Here is a 23,983-nt window from a genome sequence, read left to right on the forward strand (position 1 = left end):
GTGCACCTGGGAGTACGGATGGTGGTTTGCTCAGACGTACTTTCTTCAGTTACAGTTTGGGTAGCTTCCCCAGTACTTTGGAGACATCTCCCTTTGAAACATTTACAGATTCCCTGTTGAAATTACATCGAATTTACAACACAGAAACAGGCCATTCGGCCCAACTGGTCTATGATCCACACAAGCCTCCTCCACCCTACTTCATCTGTCACTATCAGCATATCCTTTTATTCCTTTCTCCCTCGTGTAGCTTCCCCTCTATACTATGTGCCACAACTACTCCATGTGGTAGTAATTTCCACACTCTAACCACTCTCTGAGTGAAGAAGTTTCTCCACAATTCCTTATTGGATTTATTAGTGACTCTTGTGTTTTTGACCCCCAGTTTTGAACTCTCTACGAATGGAAGCATCTTTACTATGTCTACTCTATCAAATGGCTTCATAACTTTAAAGACCTCTATTAGGTCACCCCCTCCACCCCTCGGCCGTCTCTTTTCGAGAGAAAAGAATCCCAGCTGTTCAGCCTTTCTGATAGTTAGAACCTTTCAGTTCTGGTATCATCCTTGTAAATCATTTCTGCATCTTCCCCATTGCCTCTATATCCTTTTTGTAATGTGCAGGCCAGAACTGGGCACAGTACTCTGTTTTTGAAGAATAGGGCACCAAAGTTAAGTAGTGCAAGCAGAAAGAGGATTAACAAGAACACTGGAATGCAAGCTTTGCTTAAATGGTTCCCTGTTCCACAGACAAAAAGAAATACATTTGTATTGGCACATTTTGTTAGCCAAAGCAGAATCACATTCTTGTGCTTGAACTTTTTGCACAGGAAAACCTGGATCATGGTTTATTTCCCAGTAATGTAGTGAAATGTTAAGCTCTTTCTTCTCTGTCCTGACATAGACCTATGTCTCTCTCACTCCATCCTCCACAATAATCAACTGGGTTCTGTGCTGCACCTCTAAGAGCGTTTTGCTCCCATCCCATCCCCTTCCCAAACCTGCCTCTGTCTGTTTCTCTTCTCCCGTCTATTCTCAAGGCAGCCAAGCTGCCACATTTGTTCGGAAGACAATATAAGGAAGATGATGCAAACATGGCACCCTCCCTTAATTAGAACATCCAGGTGGTGACAAACAAAAAAAACCTATGCTTTCATCCACTGCTCAAGAACTTCCAATTGTGCAAAGTCAGTTGGGAGCAAGATTTACCTGACTGGGTGGGGTGGAGGATCTAAAAGGGAAATTATAACAGTATGCCGAAAGCAGATTTGTCAAAACAGAGTTCCAAATATGCAAAGGAATTTACAATAACAATTTATAATTATACAGCAGAAAATATCGCAAGGTGCTTTAAAGGAACGTAATCAGTCAAAAATTGCCATTGAGCCAAAAAAGGAGACATTACGACGGGTGTGTCAAAGACGTAGATATTAAGGACAGTCTTAAAGGAGTAGAGCGAGAGGTTTAGGGAGGAATTCCGGAGCTTGGGGCCTAGATATCTGAAGGCACAGCCACCAATGGTGGGGCAAAGGGAGTGAGGAATGTACTAAAGGCCAGAGTTGGAGGAATATGGCTGGAGGTGGTTACAGAGAGGCAAGACCTTGGAGGGATTTGAACATGAGGATGAGAATATTTAAATCCAAGTGTGGCTGGAACAACAACTACTACTTGTATTTATCTAGCGCCTTTAACATAGTGAAACATTCCAAAGCGTTTCACAGGAGTATTATGCAATTAAAAATTTGACACCATGCTGCATAAGGAGACATTAGGGCAGATGGTCAGAGGTAGGTTTTAAGGAGCGTCTTGAAGGAGGAAAGAGAGGTAGAGAGGCGGAGAGGTTTAGGCAGGGAATTCCTGAGCTTAGGGCCTAGGCAACAGAAGGCACGGCCACCAATGGTTGAGCAATTATAAACCGGGATACTCAAGAGGGCAGAATTAGAGGAGCGCAGACATCGTGGGGTTGTGGGAGGGTGGGGGGGGGGGGGCGGAGTTCTGGGGCTGGAGAAGATTACAGAGATAGGGAGGGGCGAGGCCATGGAGGGATTTGAAAACAATGATAAGAATTTTGAAATCGAGGCGTTGCTTAACCGGGAGCTTATGTAGGTCAGCGAGCACAGGGTTGAGCGGGACTTGGTGAAAGTCAGGACACGGGCAGCCGAGTTTTGGATTACCTAGTTCACGTAGGGTAGAATGTGGGAGGTCAGCCAGGAGTGCGTTGGAATAGTCAAGTCTAGAGGTAACAAAGGCTTCAGCAGCGGATGAGCTGAGGCAAGGGTAGAGACGGGCGATGTTATGGAGGTGGAAATAGGCGGTCTTAGTTATGCTGTGGATATTGGTTGAAAGCTCATTTCAGGGTCAGATATGACACCAAGGTTGCGAACAGTCTGGTTCAGCGTCAGACAGAAGTTGGGGAGAGGGATGGAGTCAGCAGCGAGGGAACGGAGTTTGTGGTGGGGCCGAAAACAATGGCTTTGGTCTTCCCAATATTCAATTAGAGAAAATTTCTGCTCATCCAAAACTGGATGTCAGACAAGCAGTCTGACAATTTAGAGACCATAAGCTGGGTGTCATCAGCGTATATGTGGAAAGTGATGCTGTGTTTTCGGATGAGGTTGCCAAGGGGCAACATATAGATGAGAAATAGGAGGGGCCAAGGATAGATGCTTGGGGGACACCAGCGGTAACGATGTGGGGGCGGGAAGAGAAGCTGTTGCAGGTGGTTCACTGGCTACGATTAGATAGGCAAGAATGGAACCAGGCGAGTGCAGTCCCTCCAGCTGGATGATGGTGGAGAGATGTTGGAGAAGGATAGGGTGGTCAACCATGTCAAAGGCTGCAGACAAGTCAAGAAGGATGAGAGGGGATAGTGTGCCTTTGTCACAGTCACAAAGGATAACATTTGTGACTTTGTTGAGAGCCATTTCGGTACTGTGGCAGACACGGAAACCGGATTGGAGCGATTCAAACATGCAATTGTAGGAAAGATGGGCACTGATTTGGGAGGCGACAACGTGTTCAAGGACTTTCGAGAGGAAAGAGAGGTTGGATATGGGGCGCTGGTTTCCAGGATGGAGGGGTCGAGGGTTGGTTTTTTGAGGAGAGGGGTGTTGATGGCTGATTTGAGGGAGAGTGGGACAGTACCTGAGAAGAGAGAACTGTTAACAATGTCAGCTAACATGGGAGCCAGAAAAGGAAGTTGGGTGGTCAGCAAATTGGTGGGAATAGGGTCAAGGGAACAGGAAGTGGGTCTCATGGACAGGATGAGCTCGAAATGGTCATGAGGGGAGATCGTAGAGAAACTGGAGAAAGGTGTAAGGCTAGGGCAGGGGCTTCCTTAGAGGAAGTTTGGCCTGGTGGGCTAGGGGAAGGAAGGGAAGAGGCAGAGGAACGGGAGCTAATGTAGGACACCGAGCACAGGGTTGATGGGTGAATGGGACTTGGTGCGAGTTAGGATACGGGCAGCAGAGTTTTTGATGAGTTCAAGTTTACGCAGGATGGAACATGGTGGGCTAGTCAGGGGAGCATCAGAATAGTCGATTCTGGAGATGATAAAAGCATTGATGTGGTTTTCAGTAGCCGATGGACTACAGTAGGAGTGGAGACAGTAAATGTTAGAGGTGGAAGTAGCCGGTCTTTGTGATGGAGAGGAGATAGGGTTAGGGGTCAAGAGAGGTAGTGAGCCTGGGTGTTGTCAGTGTCCATATGGAACCTGATGTTACATCTCTGGATGATGTTGCTGAAGAGCAACATTTAGATGAGATCTAGGAGATGGCCAAGAATAGGGGGTAGAAATTGCCCTCCGCACGAAACGGGGCGCATCTATCCTTTTAAGTTTTTACTGGAGAAATTCAGCACTTCGTTTTTTTTCTCCGTGGTGCAGTGTTCCGGTCAGCTGCAGGGCGGAAGTGCTCTTGCAGCGGGTCTGCCGCCCCAATCTGTCATCAATGCCACAGCCAGGAGGGGACGCTAGGCTGCCTGTTGGCGGCCCGGCTGCACTCAAGGGGAATCATTGTCGGGCCGACCTAGTAGTCGGCCGACAAAAAGAAATAACATGGTGGCCATGGCAGTGTGCCCTCTCTGAGGGCAGCTGTGCCGCCATTTCACAGAGAATGTACCAGCAGCAAAAGCTGTTGGGGGCACCGGCCGGTGGCGGGGCTGCTCCCACGGGTAATTTCAGGTAAGAGGCAATCTTGCAAGGGCGTCGGCACGTACACGCCGCAGCGGGAAAATGGGCAGAGCGGTCCCGGATACTGCTCCGCTCCTGAAGAAGGGCAATTTGTAAAATGGCGGCCCCTCCGCAGAGAGTCGGCGGCCATTCTACGCCACCCCATGGCCGTCGCTTTCCGGCAGTCAGAGGCCTTAACGAAGGGGGCAATTTCGGCCCCTAGATCTTTAAGGGCTCCAGAAGGAATGGTGTGAGGTGGGAAGAGAAGTCATTGCAAGAGATTCTCTGGCTATGACTGGATTCAAAGCCTCAGTGAATGCACTCCAAGAGGAGAACCCTTACATAGACTGCATCAAGAATCTTCATCGGGTGTCTGCTGGACACATTCCTATGAACTAAGGTCAGAAGGATCCAGCTCATGTCTGTAAACTATTAGTATCAAATGCTAGAATAGACGAATTATATACGATGCAATGAAATTTGAAGGAGCCCCTGATTAGTACTCCAGTCGCAGATTCAGCAGCTGTACTTCAGGTTCTCTGCATGGGAAATCCACCACACATTAAATTTATCCCAAATTCCTGTAACCACAACTTCAAATGAATGGATGCACTCAGTTAACAGATATCTTCAAAGTCTAGTCACATTTGAATACTGTGCCGCCAAGTCCTGTGGTCAAAGTTTGTCCACAACATAGCTGCACAACTCCACGTAGTTGCTAAAACTGACTGGGATTTTTTTTTGCGGTCAGTTCCTGGAATCAAATTCAGGTGACTTCACTGCAACCGGAGAATGTGATTCATGTATTGAAGTTGAGAGCGAGATCCACAGCTTTAGTTTTGCAGAACTAGCCAAATCTATGCAGTGATATTTTCAAGGAGCATGTGGAGAACTGCCGCAGCTCTTATCGTGCCACCACCGAGGCTTTCTGGACATTGAACACAACAGCATCCTCGCACACTTGCCTCAGGCCCAGTAGGGGGCTGCTTACAGAAATTCATGGCGATATGGGAAAGATTCTCAATGGCGCCAAGAGCCTTATCTGAGAGGTATATTTCCATATTCCCATAAAAAGATATATCTGTTGGTCACTTCTCAGTACTCATGGTTTTCACAAAGTGCCTCTCTAGATGCAGCATTTACACAAACAAACCCATGACTGTATGATTCGCTCATGAGAGTTCTGTGCTGGAGGTCAGCCATGCAGCTGCTACTAAACATAATCGTGGACGTGGGTTTCATAGTCTGTTACACTAAACTCAATCCAGGAACAGGCTTCGTAAACTAAAGAAGTGCCATGTATAATCTATGCAAGATAGAACATTCTTAATAGCATTACTTCTGCCCAGGAGATGTTTTTCTGCCATTTGATCAGTTTGTAGTCCTCGAAGACCTAATTTAAAAAAAATATATATTCATTCACAGGATGTGGGCATTGCTGACGGGGCCAGCATTAATCGCCCAGCCCTAATTGCCCTTGAGAAGATGGTGGTGAGCCGCCTTCTTGAACTGCTGCAGTCCGTGTGGTGAAGATACTCCCACAGTGCTGTTAGATAGGGAGTACTAGGATTTTGCCCCAGCGACGATGAAGGAACGGTGATTTATTTCCAAATCAAGGATATTAAAGGGGAACTTGGAGGTGGTAGTGTTCCCATATGCCTGCTGCTGTTGCCCTCCTAGGTGGTAGGAGCTGTGGATTTGGGAGGTGCTGTTGAAGAAGCCTTGGCGAGTTGCTGCAGGTGCATCTTGTAGATAGTACACACTGTAGCACATTGTGACATGTTGGAGGGGGAATGTTTAAGGTGGTGGATGGGGTGCTTTGTCCTGGATGGTGTCGAGCTTCCTGATTGTTGTTGGAGCTACACTTATCCAGGAATAGGAACATAGCGCTAGAATTTCCACAAAATCCGCCATCACCGGATTGCCACCCAAAAAAACGCTAAGATTATTAAATTAACGCCTGCGAAATATTGATCAAAAAAAGGAAAAAATTCCGCCCAGCGGGAAAAATGGGTCTTGCACGCGGATTCTCGGTGGAAAACACGATCTTGGGCAAATTGGGCGGTACTTACTCAAATTTAGTCCGAGGCTGCGGGTTGGGCCTAGGGAGGGGGAAAGCACAAAAAATATTTTTCCAAAAAAAAATCGGAAAACATTCTCGGGACTCTTTTCCATTTAATTGCTGGAAAATAATTTTTTTTTTAAACTTTAACTTACCTTTTTTTGCAGGGCTTCATACCTACCGCCCAGCTTCCAGCTGGTTTCTCATGGGTGTTTTTTTTTCTACTCGCCTACGGGTCACCACTGTGACCAAACTTGGGCGGGAGTGGGTTTCTTTTGATGGTGCCCACTGGTGGTCCGCTCCCCACCGGTATTTTGAGACCGCCGGTGAAACTCTGAAGAAGTTCCCACTGGTGGTTTTCCGTCGAAAACTAAGAACACTGCAAAAAAAAACAGCGGAAATGTGCTGAATATCTAGCCCATAGGAACAGGAGTAGGCCATTCAGCTCTTCTAATCTATTCTGCCAATGAGATCATGGCTGATCTGTGGCCTGACTCCATTTACCTGCCTTTGGCCTATATCCCTGAATACCTTTTGGTTAGCAAAAAGCTATCAATCTCAGATTTAAAATTGACAATTGGATCTAGCATCAATTACCATTTGCAGAAGAGAGTTCCAAACTTCTACCACCCTTTGTGTTTAGAAGTGTTTCCTAATTTCACTCCTTGTAGGTCTGGCTCTAATTTTTAGACTATGCCCCATAGTCCTACAATCCCCAATCAACGGAAATAGTTTCTCTCTATCTACCTTATCTGTCCCCTTAACATCTTGAAAACTTCAATCATCACCCCTTAACCATCTAAATTTTAGGGAATACAACCCTAATTTGTGTAATCGCTCCTCGTAACTTAACCCTTGAAGTCCAGGTATAGTTCTAGTAAACCATCGCTGCACTCCCTCCAAGGTCAATCATCATCATAGGCAGTCCCTCAAAACGAGGATGACTTGCTTCCACGCCAAAAAGGGATGAGTTCACAGGTGTTTCAATGAAGGACCGAATATTCCAGGTTCCACACTACATCTTGAAGGGTGGAAGATGCCTGTGCGTGGATTTTTTTAATGTGTGGTGGCCGTTGCACACCAGCCACCACACGGGCTTGACAGAGCTAGGTCTTGGTCCAGTGGCAAGGATTACCCAAGACGACTGGAGACCAGCTCTGCTGCATGGGCCTAGTGCGCACACATATCGCAGTGTGGGCTGGCCTGTGCTGCCTCTGAGCCCTCTCCTCTTCTAGCACCGAACCCATGCCTCTCCTGGGCCCCGATCACATCCCACTCCTTTGCCCTGACCTCGCCGCTCCTGCTGTACCTGCCCACGTTCCAATCACTGATCTAGACCTTGATGACGTCCCCCTTCGCTGCCATCACCCTCCTGCACCAGTTCGCGCAGTATCTTGAAATAGTACGCCGCCACGCTGACCATGGCTGCTACTCGCCATTCCTTTTATGACCCCCGACCTGCCGCTGATGGTCTCTCGCAGGTCGGGGCCGCAGCTTGCCGCTCCTTTCTGCTCCTTTTGTTCTCCAAAACATCGCTCTGTACAAGTGATGCTGCATCTGTTTCTATCAATAGAGTGGGTTCCATGCACTTGAGAGATGGTAAACGCCCAGGCTGCTGAAAGACTGATCTTTTGCTACATGGCAGCTACTTTAGCAGTTAGTAGAGGCCACGGATCACATTAAGGTCGTGCCGCTAGCCACTGTTTAATCACCAATAGCACCACAGACAAGGGCGGCGGGCCATCAGCGGCAGGTCGGGTCCATAAAAGTAACGACGAGCGGTGGCCCCAAGACCAATATATCCTTCCTAAAGCGTGGTGCCCAGAACTGCGCACAGTACTCCAGGTGTGGTCTAACCAGGACTTTGTATAGCTGTAGCATACAAACATCTCCTGCAACTACTCCCTTGTATTTCTAGTCCTCTAGGTATAAAGGCCAGCATTCCATTAACCTTTTTGATTAATTTCTGTACCTGTTCATGACATTTTAATGATCTATGTACCTGGATCCCCAAGTCTCTTTGGACATCCACTGTTTTTAGAACGTACCCTGTTCTATCCTTTTTAAGTCCAAAGTGGATCACCTCACATTTGCTTACATTGAAATCCATTTGCCACAGTTTTGCCCATTCACTTAAGTTATCAATATCTCTTTGTAATTTTATACTTTCATCTACAATGCCACCTATCTTTGTGTCATCTGCAAATTTGGATACATGACTTTCTATGCCATCATCGTAAGTCATTAATAAATACTGCGAATTGTTGAGGCCCCAATACAGGGACACCACTAGTCACATCCTACCAATTTGAGAACCTATCCATTATCCCAACTTTGTCTCCTGCTGCCCAGCCAATTCTGATCCAGATCAATTATTTGCCCTCCATCCGTGGGCTTCTACCTTAGTTAACAGTCTCTTATGTGGGACTTCATCAAATGCCTCTGGAAGTCCAAAAAAAAACATCCATAGATTTTGCCCTGTTCCTATTGTTTCCACGAGATGCTCATAGAGCCCTACTTTTTGTGTCTTGTGGAGGAATTTCAAAAGTCTCAACAGATATTTGTTTCCTGTGGTGCAAAATGTGAATTGGTGACTCAACAGCAGATAGCTAAATGCATGGCTGCTCAGTTATCATCAGGCAAAAGTAGCCCGAGTCAGATTAAAGGTCGTTCAGTGGCTGCCTTCTGGCATCTTTTAATCAGATTTAAATTTGTAGCTGCTGTAAGACAGCCACATGGTGATCTTTACACATTTAATAAACATTACTGTTTAGATTTCACTTCAGTGCAAAATAATCCCCTGAACTGTACTGCATTTGTTCCTTTTTGCTTCCTCCTGTGGTGTGTGTGGAAAATAGTTAATGAGTAAAGAAGATAGATTAACTGCAGTGTAGTGTTATAATTCTTCAATATCCTCTGCACACCATATCACACGCCCCCTCCTCCCACACACCTGCCCCTGCAAGTCCTACACTGGGGATATTTTTGCACGGGGACAAGAGTTATAGGTCCATGATCAGTTTCAGTGTAGCTTCAATTCAAAATGAATTTGCACTATGACACAGATCCTGGGCTTTATACGCCATTGGAGTAGGGGACCATGTGTGACACTACTTATCTGCAGCAATTAGGCAACATTTTTTGTGTAAGCCTACCAGGTGGCCAAACAAGGCTTTACTCCTAACAATATTTGAAGGATGCAGATCATTTGAAGAATAAAAACTGTAGAGGGTATGCAATTTTTTTTTTACACAATATTAATTAAAATTATTGCGCAGTACAAATTCAAATGGCAATAATTTATGACTACCAGCATGGCAGGAAATCAGTGAGGTTTTCTTTGCTGAAGCTCTGAAAAGCAATGGTAATGCTCCCTTAAAATAAAGCAAAGAGTATACCAATTTTAAATGGTATTGGCCAAGTATGTATGATAAACAAATTGCTAATGACCAACGTGTTGCGTGTGGGATCACTGTAGCTTGTATTGATTGGTCTTTTCTAGATCTTGTGTTTACAAGAAGTTCAGGACAACCACTATGGACAGCAGCTGAAGCCAGTACTGGAATCACTGGGTAAGACTAATTGTTATACAGTACTCTACTCGGGACAAGCTGGGCCTTAACCACTAGATGCCCTTCCGTTTATATATGTTGCATAATTCTAAGCCGAATAGAAAATAAGTCTTGAACTTTGCTCAGCCCATACTGATAGACTTCATTTTTTATCTTGCATGATTAAAGAATATTGAGAAAGTATTCTGTGATTCTTACAATTTAGACAATTCAATATTTTTGGTGCAGTGTGTTTGAATCATGTCATTTTTATCTTTGGGTTGGTTTTGAAGTCAACCATGATAGAAGAGATGGACATCTCTTTCACAGCCATTTAATGTTCCTGAATGAAATGTATTTGGACACTTGTACTCAGCAGATACAAGTTCGTAATCTCACAGCTACTTTATCACATTTTAGTTCTCATGTTCTGGCTGCAGCTTCAGACAATGTAATAGTGGAGCAAGTGTTTTGTCTTCAAGTTATTGCTCATCTCACCCACTATTTCTCGTGAGCCAGTTGGAAATCTACCTTAATAGCTGTAGTGATTACATTTCTTCCAACTCGGGTAGAGCTGATGACAGTAAATCCTCCCATTTGCCAATAATTCATTTTAGAAACAATTCTCATGAAAAGTACTTATTAAAGTTAAATAGATGGGATTGACCTTTTCATGTCTTAGTTTGGAATTAAACCAGTTTCACTTGTATATATTTAATATTCTGAAATTTGTTCTAGCAAGTTCTAATAGACATGTGTCAATTTTTATAATGAAAACACTTTTGTCTTGATGTTTATTCTGCAGGTTATCAGTGTGAGTACAAAATGCGAACAGGAAACAAGAGGGATGGCTGTGCTATTTGTTTTAAACGCTCTAAATTTTCGCTCGTCTCTGCTAGCCCAGTGGAATTTTATCGTCCTATGATCCAAATACTAGATAGAGACAATGTAGGACTTGTGTTACTGCTGCAACCAGTTCTTTCGCAATCTGCTGCTCTTGTGTGTGTGGCAAATACTCATCTCTTGTATAATCCACGACGAGGGGACATCAAGCTGACTCAGCTTGCAATACTCCTGGCTGAGATTCACAAATTGGCATCTAACGGGAATGGTGAATACTGGCCGATCATCCTATGTGGCGATTTTAACTCTGTTCCTGGTTCTCCTTTATACAACTTTATTAGGAATGGGAAACTGATTTATGATGGACTTCCAATAGGAAAGGTACTGCTAATATCCTCAAGAAAACCACTTCAAAACATAAAAGGGGGTAAAAATATTGTGGTTTGTGGGTACCTTTTTGTTGGGAAACCATGTTAACCTCTTTCTCTAGCTTTAGTGAAATCCAAGACTCTGACGTTCTCTCATGTTAAACCATCACACTGTAATAGAAACATGAGACTTTATCGAAAGAAAATTTGTACAGGTTGAACTTCCCTTATCCGGCATCACCCCTCGTTCGGAACCATTCTCGGACGCCGGGTAGCACATGTGCACAACACGGCCGGTCAAAATCCTCGCAAAATATCAATGTAAAATAAATGTACCCAACCTTGGGGCCCGCCGACACCTCAGGGTCACCGCTGGGCCCACTCGGGCCACCAACCTCATCTCCCCCCCCCCCGCCTCCCCCCCCCCCCGACTGCTGCAGCGTTGAATCAGTGCCGGCTTCCCTCCATCACTGCCATTTGTGTAGTGTTGAAAACACGTGACCTCCCCTTATCTGGAAATATCCCTCATTCAGAACAGGCCAGGTTCTGAGGGTGCTGGATAAGGGAGGTTCAACCTGTATTGCAATCACGGGAGAAAAGTTATCTTACTTCATAGTGTCCAAGTACTATAAATTAATATCTAGTAGCCAAAGAAAATGTTGCAGTGGTATATGTATTAGATGTTCTCCCATGTATTGCTCAGAGAAACATTTTGGTTGGTTTTGAATACTTTGTATTTCTTAAGAACATCCATGCTCCTGGGCAAATACTACAAATCTGTGTAAGATCCCTTGGGGCCACCATATAAACAAAATATAAACTTTTCTTTACGATTTTTATTTAAAAAAATTGAAGATGGATGTCTTTTTAAAAAGATTAAAACAAAGTTACATGTAAAGAAGATTCAAAACTGGTTGTACCTTCTAAAATGATTACCGCAACCATGGATGAGGCCATGTGACAATTAATAGTCACTATCATTTTCAAATAAATTTCAGAAAAAGACTCAATTTTTTCAAACTCCATAGAAGCTTGCCATAGTCAGTAGTCAGTGGTGGCTGCAGTCTTCAAAGTGCTTTAAGTGACTAATTGGAAGCATAGGTCACTTAATAATCACTGACCAATTGGATTGCTAGCCCACATCCCAGGAATGAATATTTTAAAAAGTAATTGTAATTTGTGTTTTGCAGTTCCTTTAGACCAATTAGATTACCAGAAGGGGATTCACTGAACTGGTCAATCAGATTGCCAGTAAGGGAAGCTCACTGTTAAAAATGAAAACAGAATATGTATTTATGCCTTTCTCAGTTTTTATAGCTGAATTTCGTTGGCACTGTACAAATCTATTTATAGTTGTCATTTTCACCTGATGATTTAATTGTCATCAGAGCAGTGACGATTGCTTGTTGCACTTAACTGTTTATTTTTTGCCAGTAAAGCCATTGAGATCTTATAATGTGCTCCATTTACTTGAGTTAAAATATTCTCCTGATTTTCACTCCCAGGTGAGGGTTGGAGAATTTATCAAACATCATCCCCAGTTCTCTTCAGCACACCAGTTCTGTGAAATGAAATTGAGACTGGATGACAGGACTGTATTTTTATTTGTCCGTCTTTCTGAATGTATAAATATTCTTTCTGTGCATACCCAGTGTCACTATAAACATTCATATACAAATGAAATACAAATATCGTCTTTTATATTAAGTTGGACTTTTATTCCATCTCAGCAAGTACATATCAATTTTTTGCTGATTTAGCCAAATATGTTGTGAACCTATGATGTTTATACTTTTTACAATATGACACTTGGCACCCCTCTTCCAAAACACCACTAAAAACCTTAAAGGATCCATTACTCTTCTGTAAGATTACAAAACTATTATACACTGAGATACTTGCCTTTGTATTAACTAGCATTCAAAAATACATTTGCTCTCATCTTTCTCATTTAAGAACATAAGAAATAGGAACAGGAGTAGGCCATACGGCCCCTCGAGCCTGCTCCGCCATTCAATAAGATCATGGACTCAGCGCCACTTCCCCACCAGCTCCCCATAATCCCTTATCCCTTTATCGTTTAAGAAACTATCTATTCTATCTTAAATTTATTCAATGTCCCGTTTCCACGGCTCTCTGAGGCAACGAATTCCACAGATTTACAACCCTCTGAGAGAATAAATTTATCCTTATCTCTGTTTTGAAATGGGAGGCCCCTTATTCTAAGATCATGCCCTCTAGTTCTAGTCTCCCCCATCAGTAGAAACATCCTCTCTGCATCCACCTTGTCAAGCCCCCTCATAATCTTATATGTTTCGATAAGATCACCTCTCATTCTTCTGAATTCCAATGAGTAGAGGCCCAACCTATTCAACCTTTCCTAATAAATCAATCCCCTCATCCCTGGAATCAACCTAGTGAACCTTCTCTGAACTGCCTCCAAAGCAAGTATATCCTTTCGTAAATATGGAAACCAAAACTGCACGCAGTATTCCAGGTGTGGCCTCACCAATACCTTTATATAGCTGTAGCAAGACTTCCCTGCTTTTATACTCCATTCCCTTTGCAATAAAGGCCAAGATACCATTGGCCTTCCTGATCACTTGCTGTACCTGCATACTATCCTTTTGCATTTCATGCACAAGTACCCCCAGGTCCCGCTATACTGCGGCACTTTGCAATCTTTCTCCATTTAAATAATAACTTGTTCTTCGATTTTTTTTTTCTGCCAGAGTGCATGACCTCACACTTTCCAACATTATACTGCATCTGCCAAATTTTTGCCCACTCATTTAGCCTGTCTATGTCCTTTTGCAGATTTTTTGTGTCCTGCTCACACATTGCATTTCCTCCCATCTTTGTATCGTCAGCAAACTTGGCTACGTTACACTCAGTCCCTTCTTCTAAGTCGTTAATATAGATTGTGAATAGTTGACGTCCCAGCACTGCAGCACCCCACTAGTTACTGGTTGCCAACTAGAGAATGAACCATTTATCCCGACTCTCTGTTTTCTGTTAGTTAGCCACTCCTCTATCCATGCTAATATATTACCTTCAACCCCGAGAACTTTTATCTTGTGCAGTAACCTTTTATGTGGCACCTTGTCACATGCCTTCTGGAAGTCCAAATACACCACATCCACTGGTTCCCCTTTATCCACCCTATTCGTTACATCCTCGAAGAACTCCAGAAAATTTGTCAAACATGACTTCCCCTTCATAAATCCATGCTGACTCTGCCTGACTGAATTTTGCTTTTCCAAATTTCACTCAGCACAATCCATTTCTCCAGTCCTCCAGTGCCATGATAATTAAATAGCAACTCTGCAGTCTGGTTCCTGCTGCAGATTTTAAATCCCCTCTCCCTCTGAGCATTCTCAAATTTCAAATTAGCAGCAGAAGTCTCCAGTGAAGTCAGCAACAACTTGCATTTATATAATACATTTAACATCTTTACAATAAGTCGTAAGGCACTTAACAGATAGGGAAAAGGAAACAAGCTGAGTCAGGGAGAGAGAGAGATTAGGAGAAATGACAAAGCTTGGTTGAACAGATAGACTTTAAGCAATTATTAAAGGAAATGGTTGAGAAGCAGAGAAGTTAAGGATAATTCCCTCTATAAACACCTGCCTTTCCATTCTAATAAGATCCTCCTTAAAACCCATCCCTTTGACCAAGCTTTTGATCATTCCTCCAAAACTAGGAATGTTTTGTGGTACACCTTAAAACTTACTATCTTTCGTCTAGGTATCAGGTCAGGAGCAAAGTCACAGGGGCCAGAGAGCTTTGACAAAGCCACTTTGGCCACCAAGTCTTGGGATTTCAGCAGCATGTCAATATGAAACATTAAATTGTCAGCAAACAATGAAAGATGCAGGTATGATTTCCAAGTTTCTTTTTGATGTCAAACTGCCATATGAAACATGATAATGCAATACAGTTCTGTGTGTGGTCAGATGTCTGTTTTGAACAGCTATCACAATGGTTTTAGTTTAAAAATTGACTTTATATTGGTTTAAGAAATTTGCTGATGAACTTAACCAATTTTTTTTTGCACCGTTCTTAACTACATTAATATTTTCTATGTAACTTAAAGAATATCCTTTGGATGCTCTGGACAGTTCGGAAGAGTTAAAGGATGCCACGAATAAGAATTCTTATGTGAATGAATTGTAAGTTAACTTTTTTTGCTGAAAATTCAGAATCATTCAATGGTGAGGAGAAGATTGATTTGAGGCCCATTCTTCATAATGATTTTATTCACATTCAGCCTCCTTAGTTTTATAATAATAAATAAAATTTGACACTTTTGCTCCAGGTCAATACAATAAATATAGTTAAGGTAGTGAGTGTACAGAAGATAAAGAGAACATTTTTAAGTGAGACAAAGTTTATTTTTAAAATTAAATTTGAAGATAAAAGTTGCTTTAAACCCTGATTTTAAAGGTGGGATGGGTACGATGCGCATGGGCCCCGAAGCAGACTTGCACAATCGGAGTCTGGGGACCCGGAGGCTCTGCCAATCCGAACAGCCAGGCCTCGTTTCCATAACCTACAATGTCAGCTAGCATGAAGGCCAGGACAAGAAGCACTTGAGTGGAAAGAGGGTCAAAGTAGCAAGATGTGTATTTTCCTGAACAAGTTGTGAGAAAATGAAAGAAGCTCGGAGAGAAACTAGAGAAGAACACGGGTTCAGGGCGAGGGCAGAGGAGAACCTTGGGGAAGGTTTGGCTTAGTGGGAAAGGGAAGAGGAAAGCAACAGAAGCAGCTGAACAAATGATCTTAGTGAGCTCCTCACCTTTTGATGGCGGTGAGCGTATAGGGAGCAGACAAGACAGGTTTAAGGCAATTGGTAGTGGAGAAAAGAAGGCTGATTCCGGAGTAGTGAGTGGTTTTGACAGAAGAGGGCAAGTATCGATAATGCTTTGTGGTCCAGTCAGAGCTGATGATGGAAGGCTAAACCAGTCTACGCTCCGTGGACTTGAAGAAGCAAAGATGGGGGCCATACCAGGGGGAACTATCAGGAAGGGAGAGAACAAAGGTTTTACTGTGAATAAGGACATTAAAAGTGGAGGAGAGGAAGTTTTTGCGTAGATCAGCAGCTGCAAAAGTATCATGGTGAATGGAGGACCAAAGGCTCGGCAGTTGGCAACTTTTAATTATAAGTGACTTGGGGAACAGTTTTTTTACAGGGGCAGACACAGAAGGAAGTGGGGTAGGAAGGGCTAACAGGGTGTGAGCGGTGAAGAATACCAAAAAGTGGCTGGAGATGGCCTTGTCTGTGATGAAGACCGTGGGAGTGGAGAGTCTAAGTCAAATGGCAGGGTTGACGGGGTGGCCGGGAATATGGGTAGGCGAGTTTATATAGGAGAGATTAAAGGAGGTCAGGAGGGCAGTGAAATCAGAGGAGAGAGGGCAAGGTGAGTTGAGATGAAGGTTGAAGCTACCGCGGATGAGGAGTCACTCAGAGCAGATACTGAAGGAGGGAGGATACCTCAAAGAGAAACTCAGGATGAGGCTTAGAGTGTGGCAGTAAAACAGAATTCTACGTCCGCAATCAGATGAGCCAATTTTCTTCAGTCTATGCAGGATCAATAATGTCTGGACTTGCTGCTACTTCACACTGACTGACGAGCAGCACATTATGGAGTATTGGACGATGCACTGGATTAGTATAATGTCCTTCATCTTTGAGAATGTGGCATTGGGAAGGGATATTTTTCTGAGGTTGAGACTAAGGTGTATTAGTAATGTTACGGATGGACTGTCAGCAAATGCACTGGCTTGCAAGCAAGGAGGACACAAAAAAATCTGCAAAAGGACATAGACAGACTGAGGGAGTGGGCAAAAATTTGGCAGATGGAGTATAATGTCGGAAAGTGTGAGGTCATGCACTTTGGCAGAAAAAAATCGAAGAGCAAGTTATTATTTAAACGGAGAAAGATTGCAAAGTGCCGCAGTACAGCGGGACCTGGGGGTACTTGTGCGTGAAATGCAAAAGGATAGTATGCAGGTACAGCAAGTGATCAGGAAGGCCAATGGTACCTTGGCCTTTATTGCAAAAGGGATGGAGTATAAAAGCAGGGAAGTCTTACTACAGCTATATAAAGGTATTGGTGAGGCCACACCTGGAATACTGCGTGCAGTTTTGGTTTCCATATTTACGAAAGGATATACTTGCTTTGGAGGCAGTTCAGAGAAGGTTCACTAGGTTGATTCCGGGGATGAGGGGATTGATTTATGAGGAAAGGTTGAGTAGGTTGGGCCTCTACTCATTGGAATTCAGAAGAATGAGAGGTGATCTTATCGAAACATATAAGATTATGAGGGGGCTTGACAAGGTGAATGCAGAGAGGATGTTTCTACTGATGGGGGAGACTAGAACTAGAGGGCATGATCTTAGAATAAGGGGCCTCCCATTTCAAAACAGAGATGAGGATAAATTTCTTCTCTCAGAGGGTTGTAAATCTGTGGAATTCGCTGCCTCAGAGAACTGTGGAAGCTGGGACATTGAATAAATTTAAGACAGAAATAGACTGTTTCTTAAACGATAAAGGGTTATGGGGAGCAGGCGGGAAAGTGGCGCTAAGTCCATGATTGTATTGAATGGCGGAGTGGGCTCGAGGGGCCGTATGGCCTACTCCTGTTATGTTCTTATAAGTTTGTTCATGAAATCCCTGCTTCAGCAGAAAGGAAGGACTTCATAGGAACAGGAGTAGGTCATGCAGCCCCTCGAGCCTGTTGCTAAAATCCATTTATCCACCTTTAATACCCTTAGTTAATAAAAAATCTGTCAACCTCAATCTTAAAAGTTTCAATTGAATCATAATCCACAGCCTTTTGAGGGAGAGTTTTCCAGATTTCCACTACTTTTTGTGTGAAAAAGTGCTTCCTGATTTCACTCTGGGTTAAAATAATGGTGCATTTTGAAAAAAAATTGTCTAACTGATCATGTCCAAAGCCTAATAAGACTAAAGAAACATATGAAGCCCCTCGAGATTGCTCCGCCATTCAATAAGATCACGGCTAATCTGTATACTAACTCCATCCACCCACCTTGGCTCCATATTCCTTAATATCCTGGATTGTGAAAATCTATCGATCTCGGATTTTAAATTATTAATTGACCTAGCATCTATTGCTTTTTGTTGGGAGAGAGATTAAAACTACTACCACCCTTTGCGTGAAGAAGTGTTTCCTAACTTCTCTCCTGGCTCAGATTTTAAGGTTATGTCCCTTTGCCCTAGACACTCGCACCAGTGGAAAAATTTTCTCTCTATCTACCTTATCAATTCCATGCAAAATCTTTAAAACCTCAATCAAATCATCTATATTCCAGGGAATGCAAGCCTAGTTTATGTAAACTATCCTCATATTTTAACCCTTAGAGCCCTGATAACATTCTGGTGAATCTGCGCTGCACTCCTTTCAAGGCCAATACTTCCTTTCTAATGTGAGTTGACCAGGACTGTAAACAGAACACATAGTTCGCATGCCAGATACGAGACTCCCTAAGCAAATGCTTTATGCGGAGCTCCTTCATGGTAAACGAGCCAAAGGAGGACAGCGGAAACGTTATAAGGGCACCTTCAAAGCCTCCCTGGTAAAGTGCGCCATCACCAATGAAACCTGGGAGACCCTGGCCGAAGACCGCCCGAGGTGGAGAAAGTACATCTTCGAATCTCAACGCAAAGAGCATGAAGAGGCCAAGCGCTGGCAGCGAAAGGAGCGTGCGGCAAACCAGCCCCACCTACCCCTTCCCTCGATGAATGTCTGTACCACCTGTAACAGAGTCTGTGGCTCTCGTATCGGACTGTTCAGCCATCAAAGAACTCACTTTGGGAGTGGAAGCAAGTCGTCCTCGATTCCGAGGGACTGCCTATTGATGATGATGAAACAGTACTCCAGATGTTGTTTAACCAGAGCTTTGTATAACTGGAGTAAAGCTTCCTCCCCTTTGTATTCTAGTCCTCTACTTATAAAGGCTAACATTCCATTAGCCTTTTTGGTTATTTTTTGTATCTGATTACTACATTTTAGTCATCTACATGCATGGACCTCTAAATCTCTTTAGACCTCCACTGTTCCTAGCTTTTCATCATTTAAGAGGGTACTCGGACCTATCCTTTCTAGATCCAAAATGGATGACCTTGGAGTTCTCTGCATTGAAATCCAACTGCCACAGTTTTGTCCATTCACTTAATCTATCAATGCCTCTTTGTAATTTTTGTGCTCCCATCTACAGTACTTACTATGCCACCAATCTTTGTCGTTGGCAAACTTGGATATATGGCTCTCTCTTGCGTTAATAAATATAGTGAATAGTTGAGGCCTCAGCACAGATCCTTGTGGGACACCACTAGTCACTTCTTTAAAATTCGAGTGCATACCCTTTATCCCTACTCTCTGTCTTCTATCCCCTAACCAGGTCAGTAATTTGCCTTCAATTCCATGCACTTTAATTTAAACAACAATGCACTTTAATTTAACCTTATCGAATGCCTTCTGTAAGTCCATATAAACTACATTCCCCTGTCTACTACTTGGGTTACTTCCTCAAAAAAAATCAATTGGATCCCTTTGACATGACCTACTCTTTACAAATCCATATTATCTCTCTAATCAACTCAAATTTCTGAAAGTTCCCAGCCACTCTATCCTTAATTATAGAATCCAATAACTTCCCCACAGCAGATGTTAGACTACCAGGTCTGTAATTTACTGATTTCTCTCTCACACCTTTCTTTAAATAATGGAGTTACATTTGCAATTTTCCAGTCTAAAGGGATAATTCCTGAATTGAGAGTGCTTTGGAAGTTTATGGCTAAAGCATCTGCAATTTCCTCACCAACATCCTTTAAAATCCTGGGATGGAAACCATCAGATCCTGGGGATTTGTCAGTCTTTAGTGCCATTATTTTTTTCTAATATAGTTTTCTTGCTTAAGTTAACTTTAGTGAGTTTCAGTCCTTGATTCATTATTAGTTTCCCTGGAATTTCAGATATATTATCCTCTTTCTCTTTCTCAGCCATGATCATATTGAATGGTGGTGCAGGCTCGAAGGGTCGAATGGGCTACTCCTGTACCTATTTTCTATGTTTGCTATGTTAAAGGAGAAATATTTTACAGGTTTACAGAAAAACAAGGATAGGTATTGGGGTTCTGCTAGACACTCACTGTGGTTTCCTAGAGCTTGTTGGATTGCCTTTAGGGCTAAGAGAGGAATTTGCCAGAGTTTTTTTTAACCTAAGTTGGCTTACAGCTTTTTTTTAATCTTCAAGAGATTATGTGATTGCAATGGGGATGGTGTGTTAAAGTTACACCATGCCTGGATAGGACCGGCTCGATGGATCAACTGATCTTTCCAGTCCTTTTACATATACTTTCAGACAGGCAAATATACAAAGGGTAAACATCGTAGAGTGTTAAAACCATTCACCACAGTCCAGTAGTAAAACCATTGAAGAAATAAAAGGCATTAGAGGAACAGAGGATGTGTAATGGGTAAGGTAGTAAGAGGTCTGAGGAAAATATGAGAAAATGAGAGAAAAGGAAAACTTTGGGGTCAGGTATAAGATGAAAACAGGTTTGAAAATGATGATAAAACCAAAAGTTTGAAGTTACTGAAGTAATTGTTCAGATCAGAGGTTTGCACGGTCCTGTGGAAAAAGATGAAATATTGTCCCTGAATCTTGCATTGAGCAATTGTGCAAAACCAATGACAGATCAAAATGGGAGCGAAGTTAGAAAGGTGAGCCATAGGGACACCTGACACTGCTAATTTGATTTAAAAATAATTTTTGTGTTCTTCATCTTGATTGAATTCATCATGCTATGATGGAACAGATTAACATGTAATTTCCAATTGTTGTGTCATTATATCATCATAGGTAGTCCCTCGGAATCAAGGAAGACTTGCTTCCACTCTTAAAATAAGTCCTTAGGTGGCTGAACAGTCCAATACGAGAGCCCAGTCCCTGTCACAGGTGGGACAGATAGTCGTTGAGGGTAAGGGCAGGTGGGACAGGTTTGCCGCAAGGTCTTTCCGCTGCCCGCGCTTGATTTCTGCATGCTCTCGGCGACGAGACTCGAGGAGCTCACCGCCCTCCCGGATGTACTTCCTCCACTTAGGGCGATCTTTGGCCAGGGACTCCCAGGTGTCAGTGGGGATTGCATTTTTTCAGGGAGGCTTTGAGGGTGTCCTTGTAACGTTTCCACTGCCCACCTTTGGCTCGTTTGCCGTGAAGGAGTTCTGAGTAGAGCGCTTGCTTTGGGAATCTCGTGTCTGGCATGTGAACTATGTGGCCTGCCAGAGTCATCACTTAATGAGGTAGTGGAGGTACGGAAGAGTCCCAGAGACAACCAAAACTCACGAGCCATCATCCCGTTGTTTACCAGTGTCTGTTTACTTTAGAACCCTCAGATAAGTTGCCTAGAATTGCATAGAGGAAAGTATCCTTGAAATCTTAAGAATCTTGTATTGTTTAGCAGCTCTTATTTAGCAGATTCATGTTTGCAGGTGAACACAATTGAACTAACTGCTTACATGTTACCATTAGAAATTTGTTTTATTTGCTCAAGACTTTACCAGGAGGAGCTGGGAGAACTATGGCCTATTTTACACATTCATCCCAATTATATGTATTCTAAATGATCATGTTCTATATATTATTTTGTCTCTATATGCTTCTGAGAGTCATCGAAATGTAAATAAAATCTGATCAGTAATTTTTAGTCTGTATGAAGCGATTAAGCATTGAGATATTTTCCACCATCCAGATTATCAATTATAGTGGGCATTCTGCATGCTCTTTAGTACACTGTTTGCTATGATTGGGGTTAATTTTTAAACCCAGGCTATGCTAATTCACTGCAGCAGAGAGTCTGAGAAACACATGGAGGGGAGCGGGGGGAGGTATTTTAACTTTTGACCCGCCAGGAGCTGGGGAGAACCTGATGGTGGGAGGCCGGGAGGAAGCATTCCTGCTCCTCCTGCCCCACAAGGAGTGCTCCCCAAGGCCTGGGAAACCCGGCCGAAAACAGTTAAACCTACAAATCTGAGGGTTCCAGCCTCATTAACATACTTAAAATGCCAAACCCGCCTCCTGGTTGGCTGCCCGCCCCTTGTCCCACCTGAGTAAAAGCCGCAGGTCGGCGGGTTGGAGCTGGCTCCCCGACACATTTTTTTGGCCATTTAACCCGCCCCACCTGCACCCAATCCCAATCGCTCCCACATGTTAAAATTCCCTCCATGGTCTGCTTACAGATGGTGTTGTCAAACTGTTTATGTGAAAGTAGTAGAAAATACCCAAATACTAACATCTATGCTGTAGAATAGTCTTCATTCTTGAATGATCTGCGTTCTTCACATATCAAAAAACCCAACTATGGATTTAGAGTTGTAGATTTTTGTGAGGTGGAATCTATTACTAGTCAGTCAGTTTCTGTTCAGCCTTGGGTCTAAATGAACTGTATGTGACACAGTAGTAGCAGACCATGTGATGCAGCACCTATCTGCAACATCAATGCAACATTTCTATATGTATTTCCCCAAACCAATCAAACTAGGCAAGCTCTTATGTTATATGTAGGAGGCAAATCATTTGAAAAATAAAGACCATACAAGTTAGGTAATCTACCTTTGGTATTGATGTTTGTTATTATAATTGTGTATAACAGTAAACAAAAGATGAATCCATTCTCTTGGATTTTTACTTCCTGAATCGCAAACTATCACCATCAATGCATGCTCAGAGTCAGCTGCTAGCATATTTAGTGAGAATTTGCCCAGTTTTATTTTACTTCATTCTCTGTGTTCTAAGACTGAGGCATTTCACTATTAGATCTGATCAAGAACCTACAAAACTTGAAATCGGTCTTGTTTCCTTTGAGTCTAATTTCATATCATTAGATCCATCACCTGGCCTGTAAATTTATTGATGTGTTGAAATCTGGCTGATGATTAACTATGAAGTCAAATTCAAACAACACAGCATATCTGCGGAAAATATTTTTTGTGATATATCAATGTATGTAGCAGTCCTTAATAAATTAGACAGTTGAAAACCAGTAATACGATTCTGTTGATTTTTGCAGGACACCATCTGCTATCCAGCACAAGTTCAGGCTAACGTCTGTGTACTCCCATTATATACCTGGCAGTGGTAAAACAGAGGTCACCACCTGCCACTCCAGATGTGCAGTCACTGTGGATTATATTTTCTATTCAGCAGCAAAGAATAATGACTCTCCACAATCAGGTAACCAAAACAAAAAGCTGATCTGAATTTTTAATGTTTTCAATATCTGTTACAAAATTACAATTAAAAAAAATTTACCAAATGATCTTTATACCTGTATTAACTTAAGCTGATAACAGAGATGAGTCTTTTTAAATTGAATACATTTAATGTATTTATTGCAGATGTCTCATAAGGAAGGGAGCCTGAAACTGTCTTGCAATGCACTAAAATCATGCTGACAATCAGCTGATTCTGCTGCTTAAAAAGCATGGTCGATAAGAAGGCTTCACACTCCCTGGTAATAAATGCCATGATATTAACAGTGTTACCAAATTAAATAGCAGCATCCAGAACCTGCTTCTAATATAAAAGCTATTTTTTTTATACATTAAGAACACTTATTTTAAACACGACAGAACTAAGGGAACATTTATAGGAAAAGTATTTTCTATCCTTCCCTTTTAAGTGATCAGCTTAAATATGTTTCTAATTTTTTTTTAAACTTGCATGTATGCCACGAGCTGTGTACAAAACCTTATTTTCTGTTCTCAGGTTTTTGTGTCGACGTTTTTCCATTATAAATTCATGTTTCTGCATTCATAATGGAACTGCCTATGATTCAGCTGAAGCAACTCTATTTTGAATTTGAGGAAATGTGAAAGTTAACAGAGGCGTATTCAACAATAGTTTGAATTTATATAGTACCTTTAACATGGAAAAATGTCCCAAGGCAGAGGTATAATCAGATAA

At 42.6% G+C, this 23,983-nt stretch overlaps 1 protein-coding gene across 12 annotated transcripts in view; it reads left to right on the forward strand.

The window, feature by feature from the left end:
* Positions 1 to 23,983, forward strand: part of angel2 (angel homolog 2 (Drosophila)) — a 159,083-nt gene that overhangs the window by 85,306 nt on the left and 49,794 nt on the right. For 11 of the 12 annotated variants that reach the window (XM_070889482.1, XM_070889487.1, XM_070889476.1 and 8 more), the window contains 5 exons: positions 9,731 to 9,800; positions 10,585 to 11,003; positions 14,738 to 14,867; positions 15,087 to 15,162; positions 23,088 to 23,251. In XM_070889482.1, coding sequence (XP_070745583.1) covers positions 9,731 to 9,800; positions 10,585 to 11,003; positions 14,738 to 14,867; positions 15,087 to 15,162; positions 23,088 to 23,251 — 859 coding nt within the window. Of the gene's footprint in view, positions 1 to 9,730; positions 9,801 to 10,584; positions 11,004 to 14,737; positions 14,868 to 15,086; positions 15,163 to 23,087; positions 23,252 to 23,415; positions 23,532 to 23,983 lie in introns of all 12 variants that reach the window. The other variant, XR_011595015.1, reaches the window with a different exon arrangement.

The sequence above is a fragment of the Pristiophorus japonicus genome, chromosome 9 (genome assembly GCF_044704955.1).
Source record: "Pristiophorus japonicus isolate sPriJap1 chromosome 9, sPriJap1.hap1, whole genome shotgun sequence".
NCBI lineage: Eukaryota > Metazoa > Chordata > Chondrichthyes > Pristiophoridae > Pristiophorus > Pristiophorus japonicus.